The sequence below is a fragment of the Trachypithecus francoisi genome, unplaced genomic scaffold (genome assembly GCF_009764315.1).
Source record: "Trachypithecus francoisi isolate TF-2019V2 unplaced genomic scaffold, Tfra_2.0 Lachesis_group0, whole genome shotgun sequence".
Classification (NCBI taxonomy): domain Eukaryota; kingdom Metazoa; phylum Chordata; class Mammalia; order Primates; family Cercopithecidae; genus Trachypithecus; species Trachypithecus francoisi.
The window spans coordinates 54,366,131-54,385,488 of NW_022681453.1; the positions used below are offsets into that span (position 1 = coordinate 54,366,131).

At 49.3% G+C, this 19,358-nt stretch overlaps 1 protein-coding gene across 12 annotated transcripts in view; it reads right to left on the minus strand.

The window, feature by feature from the left end:
- The window catches only part of ATP2B2 (ATPase plasma membrane Ca2+ transporting 2), a 384,948-nt gene that overhangs the window by 49,850 nt on the left and 315,740 nt on the right, over positions 1-19,358 (minus strand). For 6 of the 12 annotated variants that reach the window (XM_033210661.1, XM_033210660.1, XM_033210672.1 and 3 more), the window contains 7 exons: positions 17,299-17,424; positions 15,528-15,560; positions 14,324-14,383; positions 8,456-8,497; positions 7,466-7,624; positions 4,675-4,889; positions 1,097-1,339 (listed from right to left, as the gene is read on the minus strand). In XM_033210661.1, the coding sequence (XP_033066552.1) occupies positions 1,097-1,339; positions 4,675-4,889; positions 7,466-7,624; positions 8,456-8,497; positions 14,324-14,383; positions 15,528-15,560; positions 17,299-17,424 (878 nt within the window). The remainder of the gene's footprint in view (positions 1-1,096; positions 1,340-4,674; positions 4,890-7,465; positions 7,625-8,455; positions 8,498-14,323; positions 14,384-15,527; positions 15,561-17,298; positions 17,425-19,358) is intronic. The other 6 variants (XM_033210668.1, XM_033210666.1, XM_033210670.1 and 3 more) reach the window with 2 other exon arrangements.

The following is a 19,358-nucleotide window of genomic DNA, read 5'->3' on the forward strand; positions in this document are numbered from 1 at the left end:
TGCAGCTGGCTCAGGGGCAGAAGGAAGAGGAGGTCAGGGCTCAGCACATTGGAAGGGTAAACAAAAAAGCTTAGCAGACCACCCAGATGCTCACGAGGCAGAAATGTTCTACATCTGGGAGCTGATGGACATCTGGATGGATGAACTTTGGGTTTCTCTTCATCCAGTGCTGGTTAATTACAAAGGGGCAACCTGTGCTTCTAAACCAGATAGGGTTTATAGCATGGTGAATCTAGGTAGCTTAGCTGACAGTAAGTTGAGAGTTTTTCTTATCAAAATGGATAATATTACTACTATTACTAACATCATCATCAGTGGTAGATTGTGAAAATGGCCACGATTATTCTCCTTTCTGAATCCATGTCCTTACAGCACTTCTCATCAAGAGGTGAAGTCTGTTTTCCCACTGTGCGAATCTGGGCTGGCCTCCTGACTTACATTGGCCAAGAGAATGTGGCAAAAAGTGACAAGGTGGTGGTTCAGGCCTCAAGAGAACTTGCACACTTCTGCTCTCTGTTTGAGGCCTGTTGTTGTCACGTGAACAAGCCCAGGCTAGCCTGCTAGAAGAGGTGAGACCACACAGGGCAGGGATGAGCCAGCCCAGCTGAGGCCATGCTAGATCAGCCTACAGTTCTGCCAAGATCAGCAGAGCTGTCCACGTGACCCCCTGCAGATGCAGGAGGAAGCCCAGCTAAGACCAGAAGAACCATCCAGCTGAGCCCAGCCTGAACTGCTGACTCACAGGACTTTGAGTGAAATACACAGGTTTGTTTCAAGCCATTAAGTTTTGGAGTAGTTTGTTATGCAGCAAAAGCACACTAATAAAAAGTTTGTGTGTGTGTGGGCAGGGGGAGTGGGGGTTCAATGACAGGATTTAAAAAACATAATTAACAATAAAGGTTTGTCACACAAACATTATAGCAATATTAATAGTATATTAAGTCAAACAGAAACATGTTGCTTACTATCTGACCATACCAAAATATATTAGCAGGATTTGAGACTATGAATCATATTGTTCAACCTGCCCAGTACCTCTGTACCATCCCATGAATGTTGCTCCCTCTGGTGGTGGATGTGCCTGGTACCCACTTACCAGAATCTTGGTGGTGTAGGCGCTGTTGATGGCGATGGCATTGACCAGCAGCTCCATGGTCTTGGTGTTGATGGAGCTGGGGTCAGGGATCTCTTTATAGTGGACGTCACCGACATACGCCTGTACCACTGTCATGCGATTGGTGGTCAGCGTGCCCGTCTTGTCTGAGCAGATGGCTGTGGCATTGCCCATGGTCTCACAGGCATCCAGGTGGCGTACCAGGTTGTTGTCTTTCATCATTTTCTGGGAGAAGGGGCAAGTGAGAGGGCAACAGTGAGGAGAGGGGCTGAGGAGCATGGGGTGCCTGGAGGCACTGGGTAAACATGTAGTAAATAAGGCAGAGCCACCACAGCCTGCCCCTTCGCTTCCTGCACTTGTAAAGGATCTTGGTTGCTGCTGTCTCCTACACCTGGGCTTCTTCTGTCTGTGCATGGCCCTTTTCTTTCTCTTTTAGTATCTGAACCACTTAAAAGACTCAATTAATTGAATTTATTAATTTGGATTATAGAAGTAATCTACATTCTTCATGGGAAAAAGGGGGAAGATAAATAAGATTGGTTCCTCTCTGGGTACTTTAAATATTTTTCTCTTACAGACTAACAAAGTAACTATTCCTTATTTGGTGATGAATTTTCTCAAACGTATCATCTTTCACTGGTGCCTGGCTTTCATTGTCATTTTAATTTTACCAAAAGTAAATAAATTAGGATATAGGAAAATATCTGGAAAAATATCAAAGTGTTAATGTCATTATTGCTAAATGACAGAATTATAGATTTTTATTATCTTTTCTATGACTAACATGTATTATCACTTGCATAATAAAAACCACACATTTCTTTAAAAAATATGTACACAAAAGGGAGAAAGAAAACATATTGACTACTAGCTACTGTGCAGAACTAGGTACATTTTGTAATCAACATACTTTTTTTTGAAATTTATAACAAAAATGGAGTATTCCTAGTATTCCTATATGTAATATTTTCTTCTATCTGTCTTTTATTCTCTCTGGCCCAACTCCACACTCATACCTTCTTCTAGGTTCTCAAACGAACAATGCAAATGGAGTAATTCTCAAGGAAATACTGTTCTTCATGCAGGCCCTCCTGACATAGCAGCTGAATCAGGTAGAGTTCTAGGCTGTGCCTAGGAATTTGATTTCCTTTATTTTGTTTCTCATTATAACTCTTTATAACCAGGGTAAAAAAGAAGTGCAGTTAGAATAATTGTAATAGAGCTTTATGTTACTAAAAATGAGTATTAGTAGGATTATATTCTTTTGCTGTTTCTCCTACTGTAACTTGTGACAATAGTAATAATAAATGCATGTTGAATGATCAACAGCAACTTGAATTTGCAACACATGTTACAGTTTGCAAAGTCTTCTCCGATGTTTTAAGAATTCTGTGGCATATGAGAAGATTCTGGTAATCCATTTTGGCAACTGAAGAAATCTAGGCAAAGTGACTGACCAGGATTACACACCTGGAGGGGTTTAAGGCTAGGATTTGAACGTACCTCCTTTTAACCTCACAGCCTGGACCTTTCTATCGGGCCTCAGCCCACCTGCACTCTCTGAAGAGGGTTCATCTGTTGGGCTCAAGAATCTTTAAGTCCGTACTGTCCAATATGGTAGTCACATGTATTGTGACTATACATGTATAGGTACTGAGCACTTGAAATATGGCCATTCTGAAGTGAAATGTGCTGTGAGTACAAAATACACATCAGATTTAGAGGATATTATGAAAAAAATGTAAAAATAGTAGTTCATTTATAATTATTATATTGATCACATGTTGGATTGATAATAATTTTAACATACTGGGTTAAGTACATTACATTATTAAAATTAACTGGTTTCTTTTTACTTTTTTAAAATAATGTAGCTACTAGGAATTTTTCTTCTTTTTTAAAAAAATTATTTTATTTTGTAGAGATGGGGGTCTCACTATTTGCCCAGGCTGATCTTGAACTTCTGGGCTCAAGCGATCCTCCTGCCTCGGCCTCTGAAAGTGCTGGGGATTACAGGCATGAGTCACCATGCCTGGCCGCTACTAGGAAACTTACAATTGCACATGTGGCTCCCATTCTGTCTCTTTTTGGGCAGTGCTGATCTAAGTGGTCAGTCATCTTTGTGCTCCTGATGGTGGCTCCCAGGTCCAGGCTCACAGAGGGCACAGTCTGCCTCTCCTGTGTTGGGGTGCTCTCCTAAGTTTATCAAGTGTCTGTAAAAGTAACACTACCTAAGATGAGCGAAGGTAGTGGGTGCCAGAGATACGAACTGCAGAAGGCACAGAGGCCTAAAAGCATCTGTATATGATTCTCCCAAATGAGCTCTGTGCAACTTTCAAGGACATCCCCAGGCTCAGTGAAGTGGCTGTGGAAGCCCCCTACTCATGACAGTCATCCTCTGCTGGCCCCGGGTCCCAAAGTAGCCTCTTGTTGTGACCTGTTTGGGCTTTGGTTTGTGGGGATGGAGTTTCTTCAAGAACCCTAAAACAGGAAGATGATAAGGGCCGTATCTGTTACAAAGAACTGCCACTTTCTGGCACCTGTCTGGAGATCTCTTTTCTGTATGAAATTACATCGGAGAGCCCAGCCCAAATTCCAGCTTGGAAACTGATGCTCACCATGCCCTCTGGAGGCTCTGCCAATTTCTCAGAGTGAATGCCTTGTTTATAAACATGGCCACGCCTCCAGCCTCGCAGGGACATTCAGGCATGGGGCGCTGGAAACAGGAGCCCTACGCCCGGCCCTTCCAGGTGGAAAACACATGGGGCAAAGGGAAAAAATGAGACCCGGGTGTGAGAAGCTGGGGGTGACCCAGTAGCATCAGACTGGCAGTGACTGGGCTCCGCAGACAGCCATGGCCTGGGTGCAGTGGAGGTGCAGCTCTGCCATCAGGTAGTGCTTAGAAAGGCCCCAGTCCTTGGAAAACATTCATGACTCCAGCTCTTCATTTAACTGCTTTAAAATTTCTTATATTTTTAGCCTCTTTCCAGAGGGGAGGAGGCTTCCATGAAATCAGACTTCCTTTTTGTTTTTGGCTTACCCCTCTCACTTTAGGGAGCCACCTCTGAGATGAGTTTTACAAGCGCTACAGTTACCCGAGGGGCCTACGTCTCATACCGCCAGACTTCTGTGTAAATTTGGTAGGCTAAGGATGAATTCTGGCTTGCACGGTGATGTCTTTATTATTTAAAAAAAATTTTTGAGTTGATTATCAATGTCTAAAAATTGCGAGAGTTAATACATTAAGTCCAGATTTCTGGCTTCTCTTGGAAAAAGGTGACAATGTGGCAATGCTGGGTCTGCATCCATGCAAGACGGCATGTGGCTGGGCTGAATAATGGCTGCCTCTTCAGCCAGGGTATGGCTCTCTGGTTTGCCACAGGCCCCTGGACTCTATGAAAGCGTCAGAGTTTTGGGGTCCTGCATACATTCTTTTGAGCTCCCAGGGGGTCTATGGGCTTCTTCGTTCATCTCCCAACCCCAGCACCCGTCCCAATGATCCCGCAGGCCCTCGGCTGCAGCTGCATCAGTCGGCTGGTCCTGCTCTCCTCCCCTCTTACCTTCACTGAGTAGGCCAATGAGATGGTGACGGCCAGAGGGAGACCCTCGGGCACGGCGACCACCAGCACTGTCACGCCAATGATGAAGAACTTGACAAAGTACTGCACGTAGACAGGCGTGCACTCAGGCAGCCACGGCTTCTTGTTGACCACGAAGGTGTCCACAGTGAAGTAGAGAACCAAGATGATCACTGTGATTGCTGACATCACCAAGCCTGCAATGTGAGGGACACATGCTCGAGGGATTCCAGGAAGTGGAGACCGTGGGTGGTGTGGACCAAACCTTTGGTTGAAAGAGCTCTGGGTCAGGCTGACCCCAGCTCATCTCCCAGCTCCGCCACTCCTTGCTTTGTGACCTGTGGCAAGTTCTTGAGACCTTGATCCTCACCGAGCCTCAGTCTCCTGCTCTGTATAATGGGGATGAATATTTCCTCCCTAGGATTTTGTAAGGCTCAAATGTGGTAATGCATGCAAAGTGCCCAGCATAGTACTCAACACATAGTAGGTGCTCAAGAGATGTGTGCCAAGTGACTGTGTGAATAAATGAGGAATGGTTTGCATAGAGTTTTCACACAATAATGATGTAAAGTTGTTATTATTTATTTATTCATTTATTCGACAAATACCTTTTGAGCACCTATGATATGCCAGGCACATCTTAGTTCCTAGTTTGGGAACTAAGGACATAGCAGTAAAGAAGATAAGAGTTCCTGCCCTTGAGAGCAGACATGCTAGAGGAGGAGGAAGACAAGAAACAAAAAAACAAATACATGAACAAGACAATTTCAGATACGGCTACATACTGTGAAGAAAAAGGCCAGGATGATGTGGTAGAAAGTGACATGGTTTGGGGGAGGTAGGGAGTGGTTACTTTAGCTAGGGTGGCCAGGGAGGAGGTGATATTTGAGCAGACACCAGTTGCATGGTGACCTAGGGAAGAACATTCCAGGTAGAGGAAACAGCAGGTAGCTATTTTTCAGATGAAGAAACTGAGGCTCAGAGAGGGGAAGTGACTTGCTGGCAGCCACAGGTGAGAAAAATGCTGTAACTGTAGGAACGCAGCTGGGGACCCATCCTGATCCCCTGGGGGTTCCTCTTGCTAGTTTAGCATGCCCATCCCCTATCTGCTACAGGTGCTACTGCAGGTGCTGTGGAGACTGCTCATACCCACAGCCTCTGAGAGAGGAGGAGCCTGCTAAGGTGACTGGGTCCCCTTGTCGGGAAGGGCCTGGGAATGCACTCCCATCTCAACCTGATGGCCAACATCCAGTGGCTGATGTGTTAGTCCCAAAGCCCAGCCATCTGCTTTGAGGTAGGACAGACCCTAGAGTTCTGGGCAGCATGGACTTCATCCTGAGGACAGTGAGTCACGGAGGAGGTTTGAGCAGAGGAGGGCAGGGATGGATTTGGGTTGCTCCAGAGCTCCCAAGGGATCGGGAGAGGCTGGGAGTTCTCTGGAAATCTCAGCTGCCCCTGGCTTCTTCCCTGGCCTGGACCTGTGCCCCTTGCAGGTCTCACCTGAGAGCACCCTGTCAATAGATCTCCTGCTTACTCATCTCAGGGAATTCAGCCCAAGAGAGAGGCAGAGATGGGCTGTGAACCCAGGAGTGCTTGACTGTGAACTCCATTCTTGGTAGGGCTGAGGTGCAGGAGGGAGAGGAGTGAGGACTTTGAAGGCCACGGGGTGTTCTCATCGCTTAGTTCCTGGCCCTGTCAGTGCCATGTTTCCATGGAGTCTTCTGCCTGTGGCGGTGGCGATGGTGGGATAGAGGATAGAGGAAATCCCTGAGCCCAAAGCTCTCCACCCCCACCTCCAGCTGCAGAGCCTCAGAGCCGGCTCCATCCCTGTCTGACAGTTGAAGGGGTGGGAAGCCAAGCTCCCAGCAGCCAGGAGCTGTCACCAGGCCCCCAAGTTTAAATATAGACAGCCAAGCCTGTAATCTGCTTCTCTTCCCCACGCGGTGGTATCTATAATTAGAGCTGGGGAGACAGCCACAAAGGATCGAGCAGCCAGGTGGGAAGGCCTTGGTGTTTGCTACCTCCTTACCCAGGAGGGGAAGCCTAGGCCACGCCAGCGGGTCGGGGGCTCACTTTGCACCTGGGCCAGTGGGGCTCTCACCAGCCATCACCTGTAGTTACCACTTTAGTTGGGATGCTCAGTTTGTTGTGTTGGGGCTCAGACCATGGGCTTCTCCCTGGGCTCCTGGCACTGTCCCTCAACCTCTTCAGTTTTTCCTCTGCACTGTGGCCAGGGTGGTCATGATAAGCCCAAACCCATTCCTGTCTTCCTCTGCTCAAGTCTCTTCCATGGCTCCCACTGTCCTCAGGACAAAGTCCGTGTTGCTTGTTGCTTGGAACTTCAGGCCCTGCCCCTCTCCAGCTGCTGCACCTGCCAAGTGCTAACACCTTGTATGCAGTCTCCTTTAACTTCCACAGCAATCTGTGAAGTGGGGACAGCTATTATCCTCATTTTACAGATGAGGATACGGAGGCCCAGAGCTAAGAGAAGTTACTTTCCTAAGTTTTCACAGCTGTTGCTGGACAAGAATGCAGGCCATCTGCTACCAGAGCTTGGGCTTTGAGCTTCACTCTTCTGTATCACTGAGTGCTAATGGAGTGCCTACTGTACACAGGACTCAAACTGGGTGCTGTGGTAGAGAAGGGTGGGCTTCAGGCACTCATTCAAGCCCCCCACTTCGCAGATGAGGTAACTGAGAGTGAACTTGGGGCAGGGCTCTGCCTGGGGTCCCCCTGTGAGCCCTGTCCCCTGCCTCCCACCTGCTGCACTCACCTGCCTTCCCGATCTGCACAGCCAGCTTGGTGAGCTTGCCCTGGAGCACGGACTTCTCCTTCTTGTGCATGCTGGCCTTCTTCCTGTCGTCAGCGTCGCCGCCCTCAGCACTCTTGAGGGGCTGCATCTCCATGGCGGCTGCCCCGTCCTGCTGTTTGGCTGCAGGGGGCAGATCACGCACGTGCACACACACAGACACATAGACACACACATGCAGGTCAGCCCACAGGGTGGAGACACTGGTGCCCACCCCTGCCTGCCCAGGGGAGGTGCTGACTGCCCAAAGTGAGCCCCGCATGACTGGTGCAGAAGTCCTGTGATGGGGCGCCCGCCTCTTCCAGCTGGAGCTATGGATCCCAGTGGCACTGACTGCCTCAGACCTGGAATCTGGGAGACAGCAGGGACTGATGCTGTTACCCTGGATCCCCCTCTCGGCCTGAACAAGCCCGTGGGTCCTACCCCAGGTGGTCCCTTGTCCTTTCCCACATTCTGACAAGATAGGCTTGGGCTCTACTCAGCTGGTCCTTGGGACCTGTTGTGGGATATTAAGTAGCCACTAGACAGGAGGGACAAAAAAGGAGACTTAACCTGTGAAACAGGGCGGCCATGGGAGCCAAGTCACTATCCCAGTTGGCACGGCCTCTTCATGCAGGGTGGACTGGAGGGCCCGTGATCCTTTTGGACAGAGACTGAGCCAAACTCCCTACCCCTCAACCTTTAAAGATTTCAAAATCTTCTGCTGAATGGTCAGCAGAGTTCAAAGGCCAGGGAGATGCTGGCCCATGGGTGTCCCCCTCCTCACCGGTGGACACCTCTTTATTTGGCCTAGCACCATGAGAATCACAGCTACACCCCCAACGTCCTCAGACACCTGTAGGAGTGGATGTGTCTGCCTCTGGTCCCCGCCAGTCCCTGTCTCTGGTGTGACTCTGAGAGCCGGTGGGGAGGGGCCTCAGGGACCACAAATGCTGGTTAATACAAAAGGGTTACCTTTGCTCTGGCTGGCGTCCACATTGCCATCCTGCATTTTACCTACACGACAAAGAATTTTAACAGACAACAGAGAACAGACAAGACATGGTCGGTCATCACGAAGACGCAACAGGCCACGGACATTAATGTCACAGATGGAGGGAGGGCGGTGCTGACTGCATCCCTTTGTGTGGGGATGCGGGCTGGGGAGGGCCCTGAAGCAGGAGCAGGCCTGGCCACAGCCTTAGCTGTGGGGCTTGCCAGCTGGGCAACTCCTGATCCTCTAGGGGACTCAGGAGGGAGGTTTCTGCTGGAATACTTTTGGCCCTTAGTGTGTTACAGATCAAAGGGCAGTATCAGAGGGTGCAGGGGACTAGAGTCTGCTGGAGGAGGCGCAGAGAAGCACTCAGGCCCCCACAGCAAGCCTTTTGTGACTGATTTGGTGTTTTCTGGGTTGAGCGAAGGCCAAGGGAACCTTGTTCAGTTACATCCTTTTCATTTTCCCATAAAAGAAAACATGCAGACAAGAGAGGGAGGGAGAGAGAGAGAGAGTGGGGGGAGAGAGAGAGACAGAGAGAGAGAGAGAGAGAGAGAGAGAGAGAGAGAGAGAGGACAGTGTTTCTAGAATGGAGAGGAGTTTGGACAAGGCACTGAAGTCAGTGTGTTCCTTAGTTTTGGGCTTCAAGAGGGATGATCTTTCTCCTTCTCCTTCTGAAGAGTGTGAAGCCACCCAGGGATGACCCCTTGCCCAATGCCCCTGAGAGTGACCAGAGCAAAGAATGAGCAGGGGTCCCCATGATGGTATACGAGGGACCCCAGGTGTGGCCGGGTTCTTGGTGAAGTGCCCTGGTCCCCAGTGGGGGTGCTGACCTCTTGGTAGGGGTATGGCTCAGGCTAAAGCAGCAGGCTAAGTAGTATCAGTGGGCACCCCCTTCCATATCAGGGCTGGTGCTGCATCTGGAGCCCCCTCACTCATCAGAGCTGCCTGGGAGGACCCCACTCCAGCCTTGGCCAGGAGCTTGTGGGCTGGGTGTGCAGTGTGGGCACTGGAGGCCTCTGTGTCTTGCTTAGCACACCTGCTTTCACCAGCACCCTCTCATCCCATCCACTGGGCCTGCACACTCACCCGGAGCTCTGCCTGCTCTGCCTACAGGCCTTGCCCCCTCGTGATGGGTCTGAGAAGTTTGGCCACCCATGGATGATGGCTGCAACGGTGATTCTCCCAGCTCACATTCCAGGACAACCCGCCATGTGCTGGGCATACACATAAGCTCCGAGATTCCATCTAATCCTCACTACAGCCTCACCTACGAAGGGTGTGCTTGTATTATACCCATTTACAGATGAGAAATTGAGGCTCAGAGAGGGAGATGAGCTGCTTCAGTCTCAGTGGGTAAATGGAGAGCTGGCCCCAAAGTGCGTGCCTACTTCCATCCTGCCATTGCTTCTCCAGAAGTTGCCGTCGGGGAGACCATGGACACCCCTCAGCCCCACTGAGCCCAGGGGAGGGAAGTTGAGGTGGCACTGCTAGGACAGGGTTCCTGAAGTCTTCATTTCGCCACCAACTAGCTGCTGGCTTTATATCTCCCAACCTCATCAACTTCCACTTTCATAAAACAGGATGAGACATTCACCTCCCAGAGTGCCCCAGTTACCTTCATAACAACCACTTGCACGGTTCAGCCTTTTGCAGTTTCAAAGGGCTTTTGCAAGTGTCATCTCTTGTCAGTCTTCCCAGTATCCCTGCAAGGTGGGGCAGGAGGGATTTTCATCACTCTCATTTTATAGATGGGGAAACTGAGGCCAAGGGAAGTTCAGAGACAGCTTGCATTTAGGAGCATCCTCGGAATAACCCCATGGCTGCAGATTAGTTCATCACTGTCACTGTGCCCACTTTCTGGGTGACTCAGAGGGGAGAAGTGGCTTCCCCAAACCTCACCCAGCACTGTCTGTCCAAGGGCAAGTGCAGAGCTGTCCCTATGGCCTCCCATGGCAAAGGATCAGTTGCCCACCCTGGGCTTTAAAGTGAAAGACCCTCTGTGTCTCTATTGTAAAATTCTTGCTGCTGGATTAAAAAACACAAGAGAAAAAAGCTTTTTAGAGTAAGCAGGAATGAATGACAACAATTATTTTTATTTTCTAAAATAATTTTACTGACTGGGCTCAGGGGCACCAGGGGACTCCACTTCAATAGTTGGTTTTAGAAGGCTCAAAGGGGCCTTTATGTGCATTGCATATTATCAGATGCAATAGCCAGTGTGTGCACTCATTAAGCCCAGCTAGCAATTTCCTCTTTTATTTCCATAGTGAACACGTGGTCAGAAAAATAATCACCAGTGCATATGCTGGAGGAAGGGAAGGATGTTCTGGGAGTGCTGAGGCACAGATGGCCTGGTTTCTCAGAAGCGAGGGACTTATTTGGGGCTCTCCTGGCCAAACTGGTGTTTGCCTGGCCCTGAACTATGTTGGAACAGCCAGCTTTGGCCCCATGTGGGATCTGGAGATGGGCTATATTTCAGGAGAGCTAGGAATGGGGTCCAAGATGGGGCCCTCAGGTGGGGTCTCAGAGGCCCTTCTCTGTGTCTGGAATCAGATGCAGCTTTTCCAAATGTGTCTATTCTCTCTGTGTGTCATAAGGGGCATGGGTGTGAAGTGCATGGATTGGGAAGATTCCTGGTTAGCTGACCTGATACACAAGTTCTGGGGAGACAGACCACTAGCTGGGAGACTTGGTAAGTACCACTTCTCTGTGCCTCTGTTTTCTCCTCTGTGAAATGGGCTGATGTCAACTAAGGTGATGTTTATGCAAGACACTGGAAAGCACTGTGTAAACTTTGGGAGTTACTAATGATGTATTATTATTGTTGCCCAGGCTGGAGTGCAGAGGCATGATCTTGGTTCACTGCAACCTTGAACTCCTGGGCTCAAGCAATCCTCCTACTTCAGTTTCCTGAGTTGCTGGGAATATAGATGTGTGCCACTATGACCAGTTAATTAAATTTTTTTTTTTTTTTTGTAGAGATGTAGTCTCACTATGATGTCTAGGCTGGTCTCAAACTTCTGACCTCAAGCGATTCTCTTGCTTTGGCCCCCCAAAGTGTTGGGATTACAGGCGTGAGCCACTGTGCCCAGCCCATGATGTATAATTTTTTTTTCTTTTCTGAGACAGAGTCTCACTCGGTCTCCCAGGCTGGAGTGCAGTGGCATGATCTCGGCTCACTGCAAGCTCTGCTTCCTGAGTTCAAGCAATTCTCCTGTCTCATCCTCCTGGGTAGCTGGGATTACAGGCACCCACCACCATAACCAGCTAATTTTTTTTTTTTTTTTGTATTTTTAGTAGAGACAGAGTTTCACCATGTTGCCCGGGCTGGTCTCCAACTCCTGACCTCAAGCAATCCACCCACCTTGGTCTCCCAAAGTGCTGGGATTACAGCCGTGAGTCATTGCGCCCGGCCTCGTGATGCATAATTAAATGTGATTATAACTATGATTACAGGTCATGTATTACATAGTGACACACTAGTAAATATAAAAGAAAAATAACTAAATAATAATGGCGATCATAACGCTTCCAAGATGAATGGACCACACCTATCTTTTAGTTGGGGGGTTGGGGGAGCAGGGGCAAAGGGAAAAATTATCACCCTAATTTTTTTTCCATATCCAAGTCATTGCGATTTGGCTCAGAGGAAGGAGGGGAAAGAACACTGAATTCCCTCTCAGTCGGCAAGGTTCCGCCTTGTGCCTCTCCACTTGTAATCTGCTCTCAGTCTGGAAAGCCTGTTGAAATGCAGATTCTCCTTCAGTTGGTCTGGGGTGGGGCCTGAGATTCTGCATTTCTAAGGAGCTCCCAGGTGATGCGCAGGCTTTGGGTCCTGTGATCACATTTTGAATAGCAGTGGCTTAGAGCATTATTTCCCAGAGTATGTTATGGGTCAAATCAGCCTAGGAAACTCTGTGTGACTCTGTAACTTTCCCCTACACACCAGCATATTCAAGGCTCTGGGCAGTCCTGTAACCAGGACTAATTCTGTAACCAGGAAGAGACCAATTCAATCCAGTGGTTCTTAAACATCTTTGACCGCAGAATCCTTTCCTTGGGGTGAAGACCTCTTAACATCGTTGTGAAACTTACAAGGCACACTCCATTGGGAAATCCTGGATCAGGAGGAGAAGCACACACTTTAGAGCCAGCCAGGTCTGGGTTCTGGGTTCAAATCCCAGCTCTGCTACTTTCTAGCTCTGCGACCTTAGGCTAGTGTCTTGGTCTCCTTGAGCCTCAGTCTCCTCATCTTTAAAGTGGGGACGATAAAACCTGTATCATGGGGGTGTCATGAGGATTAAATGAGATGGTGAACATGCAATGCTTTCAACAGTGCCTGGTATACAATAGGTGGTAGAGAAATGAACGTTTCCTGCAGTTTCTCTTGGTATATTTGGGGTTTTCCGCTGCAGTTTGGAAGTGAAACTGCCCTTTTTATCTGGGACTGGCCAGCCTGGATGGGGTCTGTATGTTCACAAAGCTCAGCAGGCTCACTGCTGGGGGAAGTGGGTGCCCCTCCAGGTTCCTTCTCTCTCAGCCATGGGTTTGCCCACATGGGTTTTCCTTGTTACCCTCAGCCACCCCTCCCTGAAGCATGACACCTCCCACTCCCCAAGCTGTCCTCCTTCCTCCTCCTGTGCCTGAAATAGATCCACATCAGAATTAGTCCTTCTTGGCAAGGCACTGCTCACAGAAGTGCCTTACTCAGCCCCGACACCTACTAGGTACTTCCATCTTTGGTCATTTTGAATGCAGGTGGCTAGGGCAGAGGTCTAGGGCAGGGGATGGGAGGCCGCGGGGAAGAAGTCTCCATATTTTGCAGGAGTGGTGAGGAGTGAATGATATGATATAATGGATGAGAAACCCATAGCCCAGTGCCTGGTATGCAGAGACGGTGGGAAAAAGATTTTCCCCTGCCCTCGGCTCCTCTGGGGCAATGTTTTCATGATGGAGCCCTAATGGCTCTCAGCAGTTCAGGAGTAGCCTGGGGGACTATTATGTTACCTAATTTGAGGGTAGGGGTGGTATCTGAGTAAACAGAAGCCTTGTCTATTGCTCTGGAACCAGGAGGGGATAGAAATCCGAAATCTTCTGAAGGCTTTGGGGCGAGTGAATGGAATTCCTTCCTGCCTGTGTGTAAGGAGGTTAAGATGCAGACCCCAGTACACAGTGGCAGCCCCTCTCCCCCACCCTCCACCCCAAGACCCAGGACAAATGCTCCAGCACAGGCAACAGCAAGAAACACTAGTCCACATCCGAGGGACAGAACCAGGCCCGAGCCCAAGCGAACCCCCTGCCCGTTGGCTCCATGAAAGAGAAGAGGAAGAACTGTTTACTGGTGGCTCAGCCATGCTACAGGACGAGGTCAAGGAGCTGAATCCTGGCCTGGGTCCCCTTGCCTCGAGGAAATTTTAGAGTCGAGGAGTAAAGCCTTTGCTGGGGACCCAGATGCCAGCTTCAGCCCAAGCCCTGATCCCAGGCCTTCTTCCCAAAGCCAGGGCCAGGAATACGCTTAGGAGAGGGCCACGCCAGGTGGGATGCTGCTTCTTGGGAGCCAATCTGAAGCTAAAGTCTTGTCTCTTGTCTGGGCTCCATGGGGGGTCAATGGCCCGGCAGGAGCCAGCACCTTTTTGGCAGCTGCGAGGCTGACAGGGTGCAGAGCTGACTTCCCGGCTGTGGCTCCTGTCTTAAGCGCCTGCCCCATTTGAGAGGGTGAGTGTCCCAGCGGCCCATGCACATCCGAGATCTGTGCAGTCCAGAACAAGGAAAGAAAGCCCAGAGTTGGGGTGGGGGTGAGAGACGCCCATCCAACCACGACCAGGAGCTTGCCGTGGGAGACATACCATTGACTAGGCTGGCATTCGCACTATCTGCAGCATTTGAAGCTGCCGCACCGTCTGCTGCTGCAGGGGGGTGGGAGGGATGGAAAATGCAGCGTCACAATGGAGAAAAGCAACAACAACAAAGACATGAACCAACTTGCAGGGAGATAACATGACTCTATTCTTAAAAAAAAATTCTCTATTGGAAACCAAGAAACTCAAATTTGGGATGGGGGTGAAATGTTCCATAGAGATGCCGCAGAGGTCAAGGGGAGAAACTCAGACATGGAGGGTCTTTCAAATAAAGCATGGTGGATGACCAGGGCATTTAGGTGGGATGGTGCTGGTCTGTGCTGAGGTCTGGACCCTGCTAGTCCAACCAGTCAAGAGAGTCCCCTGGCAGAGAGGGCTCCATGAAATGAGGGGATTTGGCTGCCCACTGGGGGCCAGGAGCAGAAAAATATTCACCAGGCAGTGCAGCATGGGCATGGACCACTCAGAATGAGTATTCTCCATGACCACCATCTCCATACATCAGGGTGTTCTGGTAGAACATTTGCTAATGGTGATGACTTTCACTTAACTGGATTCATGCCCTCGATTCAGGCCACTGCTTCCTTCCTTAACCGGCATTCCAGACTGCTTTGGGAACTCTCATGTGAGATGCCCCCCAAATTTAAAAGGTGACATCAAGCATATTGCATTTGGTGTATGGGACAGAAAAGGCACTAGTGAATTTTTCTTAATTTAGAAATTAAAAGTGATATGAGATGGCTAAATTCACACCTTTTGCTCTATCTTGGGGGTGGGGAATAGTGTTCTATGGGCAGGAAGAGGTCCCCCTGGGTGAAGCACACAGTTGCGTGAGGGCTCCCCGGGGGTGCTGGTGGGGAGAGCAGGGCCTGGGGAGGGGGGTCCTGTGATGGTGAGCAAGCTTTGCATGCTGGTATGCAGGCCTAAGGGTGATGTAGAGATGGTGGTGGTACCACTTGGCATTGGCCAGTAGGGTGAGACACTGTAAAGGCAAGAGGGTGGAGTGGGGTGTTGGCTTGTCCCACAGGGCTGGCATCACACGAGGGCACAGAGGAGGGTCTGGGGGGGTGGAGCCACCCATAGGCATGTGGCCTCCTCCAGCTGTGTGCTGGTGGTCTAGGGGCAGGGTCCAATGACCAAAGCCTGCTGCTATTTCTAAAAGCCCATCTACCCTGAGGGTGTCTTACTGTACCTGGTAGCTGAAGGCCATCCCCCTTCTTCACACCTGTGTGATGATTTTTGAGACATATTAATGAAGGAGAAGCACACAGCCTCATCTGCCCACGCGTGCGCACGCACACACACACACACACACACACACACACACGTGCATACACACATGGCCATACACCTAGGGTCATCCTGAAATGGGGACACGTGGTGGGCTCTAAGCAATGTTCCTAGTGGAGGTGATGGGATGGGAGGGCAGAGGGGGCCCAGCTGAGGCCATGCTGCTCATGGTGGCCTGAGATGCTGGGCTGCTCCCCCAGGCTTCCTCTGCCACGTTCCCTCCACATTCCACCATCTTCTTTCCACATGAGGCTATTTTTCTGACATCTCCATCTCACTGGAGTGCAGGTGAATGCTCAGCGAAGGACCCTGAACTGTGCTTCTGGGGCAGTTGAGGCTTGTCTTCCTACTGGCATTTGAAAACCACAGATCTGGCCCACAGAAGAGTCTGGGGGCGCCTTCCCCTCACCCAAGCCTCAATGAGGCGAAGACAATGGGTACAGGCTGCTGTATCCTGTCTACCTGCTCAGATCTGCCTAACTGCTGTCATTGTGGAATAGGGCTCAGCCATCCTGACCACAGATTCAAACCCAGCATGTGCACACTCTCCTTATGTCCTCTGGGACTCTTGGTCAGGACTCTTTCCTCAGTTTCAGCCTCAGCACCCCTTTACTCTCTCCAGCCTTCTAATTTCTCAGAACACAGCTCAGCTCCATTGTTCCTGCTGGAGGGGCCACCATCATCTTAGGGGATCCCCTAGAAAATGGGTTTTGCCTTCAGGAACAAGTAATCTTCAATCTTGGCCTAAGCTCTGTGCCTGATTGGCACAGAGCTGGAGGGAGCAGGGCTGCCCCTAAAACTCAGGGAGGGGCCATCTGTCCTCTCATCTCCCTTCTGGGATTCTAGAAGTTCTGAATGTCAAGATCCTCCTCTAGAGCTTAAGGAAGGAGACAAAAGACTGAAAATGTGAAAGGGGGGCTATCTTTGAGATTAAGTGTGGTGACAGGTAAGGAGTCAGCTGTGCTGGGACCAGAAGTCTGGGCCTTTGGATTTGGGCCTGGCCTGATGAGACTTGAGCTTTTTGTGTGAGCATCTCTCCCTCTGTTCTGAGAGACAGTTTTAGCTTGGGTGGTCAGCCTGCTGCATTTAGGGGACCCCAGTGAATAAGGAATCTTATTTTCAAGGAGGAGGAAGAACTAGAACTCAGATGAGATGGCAAGTCTGGGAGCACTGGAGAGCAAACTCATAATGGTTGATTTGGAGTCATGTATCTGGCTGCCTTTCCCAGAATCTCCTCTGCCCATGTCTTGGATAAATCTATGCTGGGTGGATTTTCAGTTCTGCTTAGTGGAGTTGACAATATCGGAAGGAATATGCTTGGGTGGGGATTTCTACTCAATACTGGAGTAATGATGGGACCAATTGATGCTGGCTGTTTCTACCACTTGAGGCTGGAGACTCAACAACATGGTCAGCATCCTTGGCCTGTCCCAGAGGGGAAGGAGGGGCCTCCATGACATGATTGGACAAGACAGAGACTGGGACAAGACCTGGAGATGGAACAGACAGAGCCTACCTGGCCCATGCAGGCCTTAAGGATGCAGGAGGTGGCTGTCAGCACAGGGTGTGGACATAGAAGGCACTCAATAACTATTTTGTTGAGTGAACAAATAAACAAAAAAAAATGTGGCCTTAAGAGCTCCTCTCCTGGTCTGCAAAGGAATTAGGCTTACCTTTTTTGTCTTTCTTCTCTTCCTCTTCACCACCTGCCCCCAGCAGGGTAAAGATGATGCCAGTCTGAGAGTTCACACCCACAGCAGTCACCAACATCCGTCCTGAGCCCTCCATCACGTGGGTCCCTGGGAAAGGAGACAAAAGCCAAGTTACCATTGCACAGCTGAAGCCCTCTCCCCAAAGGAGTGAAAAAATGTGGTCTCAGTTAGCTCCTGGCTCTTTGCCTGCTGAGGTCATGAGGTATCACCTATGGTTAAGATTCACACTGTGTGTGTGGTGGGCCCTTTCAAGATGCTTTCACCTCAGGACAGTGCTGGGGTGGAAACACTGCTATCTGTCAGTTCTCAGGTACCCCAAACATCTCCAGGCCCACCACCTACTACCTGCCCTGGAGGGTTACTTCCTCCTTCTGTCTCCTTCGCCCCACTCCTCTCCCACCCTTACAGACGTAGACATCAAACTCTAGGAGTGTTATCAGTGTCCATGATGCCACTACACACATTACAAAAATCACAGATTTTTTTCATATCACTTTACAGCTATTGCAGCATTGTTGTTGCTCATCTCTATTTTATAAATAAAGTGGTTATGTGACTGCTTGTCAGATCTTGTTATTCAGTGTTCTAATAAAGTACACTCATTACTATATCGCACATTTTTTTTCTACTTTATGTCAATATAATTGGTTTCCTTTGTGATCTCAGTGGGACCTTACGGGACCCCACGCATTTCATTTTATGCACTTCAAGGCTTTATTTGGAGTAGGAGTGGCACATGATGACACCAGACTACTCCAGGGGTCTATGCTGCAAGAAAGGTTAAGAATCTCTTTCCTAGAACTTTAGATTTCTCAAACTGGGTTCCAAAGGGCCCTGAAATTCTTTCCAGGGGCTGGAAGGGTGGCTACTGGGGGGTGAAGGAGGCCTTTGGTCAGTGTGGCTCTACTTCTATTTGTTTTATATCTGGGGCTTCAGTGTCAACTTTTGTTTCATGAGAGAGTCTTGTTGCTGCTTGCAGGCAGCCTCTCCACCATGCAGGCTCAGAGAGCAACTTGTCCAACAGCAAGCAAGCAAGGGCTTCAGAGGGAGGATAAGCTGCAGAGGGGGAAGAAATGTGGTCTATACACTCAATGGAGTATTATTCAGCTTTAAAGAGAAAGAAACTTGAACAGGGACAACATGGATGAATCTTGAGGACACTGAAGTAAGTGAGCCAGCCATAAAAGAACGATAAATACCATATGATTCCACCTGCATGAGGTCCCCAGAGTCATCAACTTCAGAGACAGAAAGTAGAATGGTGGGTGCCAGGGGCTGGGGAAGGGAAATGAAAGTTAGTGTTTAATGGGTGCAGAGCTTCAGTTTGGGAAGATGAAAAGACTTCTGTGGATGGATGGCGGTGACAGTTGCACAACAACGTGAATGTACTTAATGCCATTGAACTGTACACTTGAAAGTGATTAAAATGGTAAATTCTATATTATGTGTACTTTACTATTAATATAATTTTAAAAATTGGAAAAAAAGCCCACTGAAGCCATGGCCTCACTGGGGAAGCAAAGATGACCCCAGGAGGATGGCTGGGACCCAGTCTGGGAAGTGAACGGCAGCTATGCCCACCCAGTTCTAGCAGTGAGAGAATGCGGCACTGCTGATCCTTCGTCCTTTGACTGGTGCTGGAAGAATCTGGATCCTGGAAGGTTGGCTCTCCAGGCACACATTTTTTTTCCTGTTTTTATTTTTTGCTACTCTGGGTAGAAAGCTGTATACCATGAGGGACACACTACCTTCTTAGATGGGGGAGTAAGATTTCTACCCTGGCCTGGCTGGACAGTATCACAGAGGCCTTGACAGGCACGACAGTGACTCTCTGGCATGCCATGCCTTGCTTCTTGGACTCACTTCTGCTTTTTAGAGTTCTCCTTTCTGTCCCCTTGAGACTGGGTGCCACTTCTTCCTGTTTTCAGCATAACTTATCTCTCGCTGTGTTTTGGTTTGCTTCAGATTTGAAATCTATGTCAGGAAACTCATTAGGATTGTATCTAAAATAAGGGTTGAGG